Below are 8,323 nucleotides of genomic sequence, written 5' to 3'. Positions count from 1 at the left end.
TCTAAAGCTTTAGATATTATCAGGTCGGAGGGTCCCCGCCTGGGCCTTGAACTTAATATTAAGAAAACTGAGGTATTTTGGCCGTCGTGCAATGGGGGTTAAGGTGCAGGAGGGGGTGTTTCCCTGTGAGATTGGAAGACCGGTTCTAGGTGTGAAACTCCTCGGGGGAGCCGTTAGCCGGGATGCCGGGTTCATCAGTGAACTTGCTATGAAAAGGGCTTCGCGAGCTGTGGAGTTGATGAGCTATCTCCCGCAATTGCAGGACCCTCAATGCGAGCTCCTTTTGCTCCGCTCATGTATGGGAGTTGGAAAGTTTTTGTTCGGTCACAGAACATGCCAACCTGTGTATGTAGGGAAAGCAGTTTCTGTGTTTGACAATGGCCTTCGGGGGGCGATTGAGGACATCGTGGTTTGTGGTGGTGCCTTCTTTGGAGATTTTCAATGTAGGTTGGCGTCACTTCCGACTCGTTTTGGAGGTTTGGGTTTATGTTCAGATTCACATGTTTCTACTTATGCGTTTGTGGCCTCGAGGGCGCAATCTTGGGAATTGCAAGACCACATTCTTCGAGGTTGTGGTATTGGTGGGTTTGACTCCGATTATGGGAGTGCGATAGATCGGTTAGCGGTTTCTCTAATAAAGACAACCCCCCCTAAAGCCCAACATGCTTTGGCGAGTGCCCTTTATAGTGGAATCATCAGGAGTTTGGAAATGAAGTTTGATTTATCCCCTCGTCAGAAAGCGGTGTTTGAGTGTCTTCGGGCTCCTCGGGCTCAAGATTTCTTAAGTGTCCTCCCTATTGAAGGATTGGGCCAACATATGTCGGCTTTGGAGTACCGGGCCATCCTGAAGTATCGATTAATGATCCCTTTGTTTCCGGTAGATGAGTCATGCCCGGTTTGCCGTAAGGTTTGTTTGGATTCTTTTGGTGAGCATGCGATTCACTGCAAAGAGTTGCCTGGGTTTAAGTACAGGCATGATTTGGTTAGGGATGTTCTATGCGATGTTCTTAAACGAGCCAGAATTTCGGCTAAAAAGGAAGCCCCCGTAAACTTTCTCACGGATCCTCAAGAAGGAAGATCTACATTACGCCCGGCCGATATTCTTGTGTTTGGGTGGGTAGGGGAAAACACGCTTGTGTCGACCTCACAGGAGTGTCCCCTCTTGTTGGGATTAGGGACAATGGGTTTGTAGCAGGCAGCATTGAAGGCGGCATCGGGCAAGGTTGCGAAACACGAGAGAGCTTGTTTGGAGAATCAACACGTGTTTATCCCCTTTGCCTTCGACACTTTTGGTTTCTTAGCTCCGGATGCCATGGACCTTTTGAATAAGGTTCAGAAAGTTGTGCATAGTAACGTATCGGCCCATAAGAATCGAAACTTTGTTTTTAGTAGGATTGGGTTTGCTATCCAAAAGGGGTTGCGGCGCAGCTTGTTGCCCGCTTACCTGCCACTTCATTGTAAATTGTTTGATGTTTCTATAATTCAATCATCTATCCAAATGGTAAAGTTATAATTAAAAAAAAAGAACTATAAGTGTTGCAGAATATTCTTCTTACAGAACGTGTTTGCAAAACCAGTAAAAACTTATGGCGCGCCTCGAGTTCTTCTTTGAGAATCAGAGCCTCATCAAGCGGCTCTAACTGCATCGTGCAAAATGGAGGAAGCCCGTAATACTCCAAAAAGCCCTTTAAACAAAGAAATCGATTTAAAAATAACTTCAAGCGCCCAAACCAATTGAAAAGGTATATATGAAGTGTTTGGATTAGAGAAGAAACCTCAAGTTCAGATATCTCAACACCATATTTGTAGGATTTGCGTAAGGTCTCCGATACAAACATAGTAGCATCTACCGGAGTCTGCGGTGGAGTTTTTGATTCTTTCCATGCCTTTGATAGTTTCTTGTACCTTCAATTCGGTTTAAATTAAGGTAGTTGTTATTTATTATTAATTAAGCAAACAACGTAAGTTTATGGTTAAAATAACTCTCGCAGACAGTGGCGAAAGTTGGACTACGACAAAGGGGGATGGACTCAAAGTGTATACAAAATTTCATAAACAAAGGAGGTCGGGCTCAAATTTTCGGCCGAAAATCGCTAAACTTAAAATAAGTATAAAAAATTCGGCCGGAAACGGCTAAATTTTACACTGTATATAATAATTTCGGCCGGAAACGGCTAAATTTTACACTGAGTATAAAAATGTCGACCGAAAACGGCTAAATTTTTCACTACGTATAAAAAATTTCGGCCGAAAACGGCTAAATATACCCTACGTATAAAAAATTTCTGACGAAATCGGATAAATTTACACTATTGGGTAAGTTTATGGATAAAACAACTCTCACAGACAGTGGCGAAGCTTTGACTACGACGACATTGGGGTGGACTCAAAATGTATACAAAATTTCAGAAACAAAGAAGGCCGGACTCTAATTTTTCGGCCGAAAACGGTTAAACTTACAATAAGTATAAAAAATTTCAGCCGAAAACAGCTAAGTTTTACACTGTATATAAAAAAAATTCGGCCGGAAACGGCTAAATATACACTACGTATAAAAATTTTCGAACAAAAACTGGTAAATTTACAATACTGAGTAAAAAAACAAGGGGTCGGGGCCACCCGAGCCCAAAGCAACCTTCACCACTGCTCACAGATATAATTTAAGAAATTGATAGACTAGTGCTAGTACTAGCATAATAATTTTAAAAGTCCCAAAGAACGTAAACTAATAATAATAATAATAATTCAGTATACTTTCCTTCTACCATTAACAAATTAACCTTTTGTAACTTGCAAAACAGTAACAATCATAGCAAGTAGGAACTGGTTATTATTATTTATTTAATTCACTAAGGGGGTGTTTGGCCTACCTTTTTTAGCAAAACTTATAGCTTTTTTAGTTTTTTTTACAAAATAAGCCTAACCTAGTGGTTGGTTTAGCTTATGCTTATAAGCTTATATAAGCTAATTTGAAGAAACTTATTTGAAGATGGTTTTTTAGCTTATTTGAAGAAGCTTATTTGTTTAAGGGGGTAGATTACTCATTTGTCTTCAAATGGTGATGGATTAATAATATTGAAGCAACTTATTACGGTAACAAATTAAAGAATGGTGGATTTAACAACTTATTAAGACGTATAATCTATAGAATATAAGCTAATCCAAACACTTAAAAAGAGTTTATCAAATAATAGAAAATAAACTATAAGCTACTTTAAAATAAAAGCTAGGCCAAACACCCCCTAACATTGAACACTAAAAAATTAATATTTAAGACTTAAAAAACTGATTATCTGCGGCGTAATTTTATTATGATTGCAAAGTAAAGAAGTTAATAATAATAATAATAATAATAAAGTTACCAGAAGAGTATATCATATCATCATCTGTCAATCCACGTACATACCGAATTCGGATATCGTAAATTTTGGATATTGAGTTGGGTAGTAAAAGTTACAATCCGAAATTTAGGATATCCAACTTTGGAACTCCCATACCCGTACTGATTAAGCCTATTCTGTAAAGGTGTCGTTACCAAGATTTTTTGGGTTCGGTACTCGGTACAATCGAATACGGATACGGGTATTTCGGTATTTTTTACCCATCTAGAATATGTAGAGGTTTATTTGTTTTTTTTATTGTGTTTTGGTTGTGATATTATTTATGTCGGTACTGTACCGGTACGCGTATCAGTTTAACCAATTTGGTACCAGCACGCGAACCGGTATTTGGGACAATTCAACTAATATGTTACTCGTACCAGTAACATGGTCATTAGAGTTCTGAAAAGAAACAAAACAAAACGGTACAAACGCGGGTAATGTACCGAAATTACCGGTATCGTACCAATAAATTCGGTACAATACTCGGTAATCACTTTTATTGATTTTTAGTATGGATATGGTATCGATATCATTCCTATATGAAATGCTAAAGAAAGGGAGCCTTTTTTAACAATCACTTAGATCTCCACTAATTCATGTTTATTAATTGATTTAAAAGAAAATAATAGAAAAAAAAACAAAAAATACGGGGTGGCAGGGAGTCGAACCCGCGTTTTGCCCACCGCGACTCATCTGTTTTAACAGATCAAATTAACATATTAGGGTTTCGGGTTGCGAAATGGGTGAAACGGGTCGGATTCAAGGGTTTGGGTAATGGATATACAGATGTATCATATGGGTTATAACATGATTTACAATTTAAGTCCCTGATGTTTAAAAATGGACACAAAGGAAGATAAATTTTATGTTTTAGGTTAAATGTGTCAAAATAGAAAAGATAGAATTATAAATAATTAAATATTAATAAAATAATAAATTTAACTCGATAAATGCGGGAATTTTTATTGATGGGAAAGCCCGGACCCGTAAATGGGTCGGGTAACGGTTACAAAAATAAAAGGCCGGAAAACCCGAATTGTTACAGTTTTATGGTTTCAAATCGAACCATAAACACCAATAATTGTTACCTGATTACCGATGACCGTGTTCAAATACCCGTCTTGTACCAGTGGAATGAAATATCCAAGATCAAGTATACATACAATGCTGGATAAATATCATAGTGTGGTCAACCACCCGTCTAGATCTCTTGATTTAGGTCAATATGGTATTAAATGTTGTCTTGTTATAATCTAGGGTTCTAATTGTATGATATTATCTGTTGATGTTCGTGTTTGATTCTAATTCGGATTATTACTAGCGTATCTACTAGTTTGTTCCTCTGTCACAAATTGATGCTTTAGTGGCCTGAACCGTGTTTGTGTACGAACAAACCAAAAATCGAGCCATAAAACGCTTTCTACACTATGGGTTCACTCGGTTTGGTTTTGGTTTTGAGAACCAAACCTAAAACCAATGTTTCAATTTTTAGACATGTATGGCCGGCCAGCGAAATTCAGTTAAAAATCCAATCCCCAAGTCAAATACAACTACAACTACAACTCCATACCCGAGACATCTTCCTTCGACTCCATGCCCGGAGCATCTTTCTCGCCCTGATGTCAAAGTACTTAAAAGGGGTAACGAATCACCTCCGCTAAATCTTGGTCAGGCATTGCAAGCCCTTTCGCCAACAATTTATCCTACATGATCAAGTTTTACAAATTAGTCATGTTACATTAGTACACAACCAATGGACAGAATTACCTGTAGACAGATGCCATTGCAGTAAACATCTCCAACACAACGGTTGCTGTCATCTAAATGGGAGACTTCAATCTTCAAACACTTGCCATTGACCATCTTTACAAGCTCATCCCTAGCCTCAATTCCACGAGAGGTTTCAATTCCGGGCACAACTACTCCCCTGTTTCCATTTAAACATATATATATATATATATATAGGGTTTGGATCAGATACAAATAAAATTAACGTGCTAAACATGAGAATCAAGTAAAGTAATTATATATACAAGTAGGGTAATTATTATAGAGTAATTATGTAATTACTCTATGATAATTACTCTACTTGTATATATAATTACTCTACTTGATTCTCACGTTTAGCACGTTAATTTCATTTGTACGTTAACCTTCCCCTATATATATATAGCTGATAATTAATAAACATTGTTACAGAGAATGTCAGATAAATCAAGGATGTCAAATAAATAATTGTTATAATAGATGTATTTGGTAAATAATCTTAAATTGTCCACAGGGGCAAACATTTCTACAGATGCCGTCAAATTAACATTTAAAGCAGTTCCTCTTGTTTTTCACCTAAAAAAACTAGGCTTGTTTTTATAAACTCCAAACTCAAGGGTTCTACGGATTTCAAAAGACGAAGCTGTGACTTGCTCAGCCCTATCGGTGGTTTGGTGAAGTGTTTTTTATGAAAAAACAAATAGAACTTTAATTCTTTGACAGATTGAACTGCACATGAACCACATAAAATGTTAACATAGGCCAATCTTATTTCATCACTTTAAAAGTTCATCGCTTAATATTGTTGAAATTAAACCAACACTTAGCAAAAGGCAAGAAGGTAAACATTGTTCAGGTTTTCTTCTTCTGTTCTACGTTCATCGTTGATGACTTGATCTCGATACCGGTGGTATCGAGATCATTTAGTGATAGATACGATAATGTAAAAGAATGAAATTGTTTTAGTTTAAGACCTCCTTTAAAAGAAATGCTGGTATCGAAGTAGTTTTTTTGCTATACAGTAAAATTTGATTTCAAACACTCATTAAAATGACTAGTTTGATGCTACTGACGAAATAGGGATACCAAAATTTTATTTTGTGTTCTTGCTTCAGCCTTTTTAAACATTTAATATGTTTGTTTAAACATTCAAATATTTGTTTTGATTAAAATATTTGAACCTGAAGCTTTAATCTTTGAGAAAGGACTCCCTAAACTTTCCTGTTTAAATATTTATTTGTGTTTGATGTCATTGAATTTTCCTATTCTTTCTTAACTTTGCTACTATAGTATCAAGACCACGCAAATATGAGAAATAAATATATTTGACATACCTTAACCTGATCTCGTACTTTTTGGTCAGAATATCCAAACCATCGATACACATAAACCTGTGAAAACAAGCAGAAGTATGATTCGGAAACAGTTTTCACGAATTTAAAAACTAAAATATGACATAGACAGAGTAAATACTTATAGTCTTCCGAAGCATTAATTTCATTCAGCAGTTCACGTGCCCGACTATCGTCCCTGTTGGCCCATGCTTTTCTATAGGCAATCATCAAGAACAGTAAATCCGAGGGAAGATAAAAGTATTCCTGAACCTCAACATAGACAGTTAAACAACCTCCATCTGCTACTTGGTCCCTAGTCACCTGATTTGCAAAACTAATAAGAAACTGAGTTTCAAAAAACTCTTAAGTGTTGCAGAATATTCTTCTTACAGGGCTAGTATGCAAAACCAGTAAAAACTTATGACGCGCCTCGAGTTCTTTGAGAATCAGAGCCTCATCAATCGGCTCTAACTGCATCGTGCAAAATGGAGGAAGCCCGTAGTACTCCAAAAAGCCCTTTAAACAAAGGAATCGATTTAAAAATAACTTCAAGCGCCCAAAGCAATTGAAAAGGTATATATGAAGTGTTTGGATTGGAGAAGAAACCTCAAGTTCAGATATCTCAACACCATATTTGTAGGATTTGCGTAAGGTCTCCGATACAAACATAGTAGCATCTATAGAAGTCAGCAGCGGTTGAGTTTCTCTGCATGCCTGTAGCAGTTTCTTGTACCTTCAATTCGGTTTAAATTTAGGTAGTTGTTATTTATTATTAACTAAGCAAACAAGGTAAGTTTATGGATGAAATAACTCTCGCAAATATAATTGCTAGTACTAGCATAATTGATGTGGGGAGATCAAACATTTACCAAATAATGAAGACATAGGTTATGGAATTACAAGATTTTATAATTAATATTTTATGTCTTTTGGTTTAATCATTAGAAGCCCAATGGTTTATAGTTTCTTTTAAATACTTGAGATTTTGTCATGCAAGAAAAAGAAGTTTTGGAAAATATAAAAAATCATTTCCTCTCTATCACAGTGTGTTGTGCGAAGGACCTGATTGTCGGTATTCTTTATGAATCAACGATAGTTGGAAGAATTGATCCTGGTATTCGTGTGAATCAACATGTTCAATTATTTATCTTATTTACGATCTACGTCTTTTTTTGAGAGTTTTGGGAAGTACTTCACGGGTATTCTTAGAATCAACGTGTTTGACTTCCAATTTATCATTTTACCGCCGCATCATTTGGTATCAGAGCTTTTGGTTCTCAAATGGCTCAACGTGGAGGTAAATACTTGTCTGTTCGTCGATTCGCCGACAAAGGCAACGACACGAGTGTTTTCTATTTGCGTGCTCGTGAAGAAGATCGACGTCCTACTCGCAGATTCGCCGATCGAGGCAGCGGTGGAGTCTATTCTGACCCACGGGATCATAAGATAATCAAACGGCTCCGGAAGCGAGTCCGAGATCTGGAAATACAACAACAGATCATGCGGCTCCAACAAAGGATCCGAGATCTTGAATCATCATCAACATGGAAGGAAACGAAACCGAAAACACCCGTCGTGGACGAGTTAACCGATCCTCCCAGTGGTGATACTATCTATAAATCTTTGCCCGTGTATGACGATTACCGGAACGAGGATTGGTATTCTTGGATGTATGGTGAATCTTTGGATCGGAAGATGACGGAATACACGAAAACATATGCCCCTTTTTTTATGAAATACTAAGGGGTGCATCGGCCAATAATGGTGTTGTAATTAATATTGCAGACGATGTGGTTGCTACGTGTGGTTCTCGGGTGGCTGCGGGTGGCGTAGGATCGG

General features: G+C 37.3%; 1 protein-coding gene across 1 annotated transcript; it reads right to left on the bottom strand.

The window, feature by feature from the left end:
* Positions 1–206: 206 nt before the first annotated feature.
* LOC143544692 (staphylococcal-like nuclease CAN1) lies at positions 207–7,284 on the bottom strand. The gene is made up of 8 exons (XM_077036732.1): positions 7,091–7,284; positions 6,875–7,000; positions 6,624–6,805; positions 6,485–6,541; positions 5,151–5,310; positions 5,036–5,086; positions 1,557–1,685; positions 207–341 (listed from the first exon to the last, which is right to left on the bottom strand). The coding sequence occupies exons 1-8, from the start codon at positions 7,151–7,153 to the stop codon at positions 207–209; spliced, it is 903 nt and encodes a 300-aa protein (XP_076892847.1). The 5' UTR covers positions 7,154–7,284.
* Positions 7,285–8,323: the final 1,039 nt, after the last annotated feature.

Source organism: Bidens hawaiensis, unplaced genomic scaffold (genome assembly GCF_021521415.1).
Source record: "Bidens hawaiensis isolate Kalapana, Puna unplaced genomic scaffold, B.hawaiensis_p1.1 tig00013690_1, whole genome shotgun sequence".
NCBI lineage: Eukaryota > Viridiplantae > Streptophyta > Magnoliopsida > Asterales > Asteraceae > Bidens > Bidens hawaiensis.
Note: the sequence above shows the minus strand (reverse complement) of the source record. Positions and strands in the feature narration are given on the sequence as shown.

Coding starts and splice junctions, on each gene's coding strand:
- LOC143544692 (XM_077036732.1), bottom strand. CDS start 7,153: ATGTTTGTATCGGAGACCTTACGCAAATCCTACAAATATGGTGTTGAG. Junction 6,806..6,874: donor TGGTTTTGCATACTAGCCCT/GTAAGAAGAATA, acceptor TTTGCAAATCAG/GTGACTAGGGACCAAGTAGC. Junction 6,542..6,623: donor AATGCTTCGGAAGACTATAA/GTATTTACTCTG, acceptor TTGTTTTCACAG/GTTTATGTGTATCGATGGTT.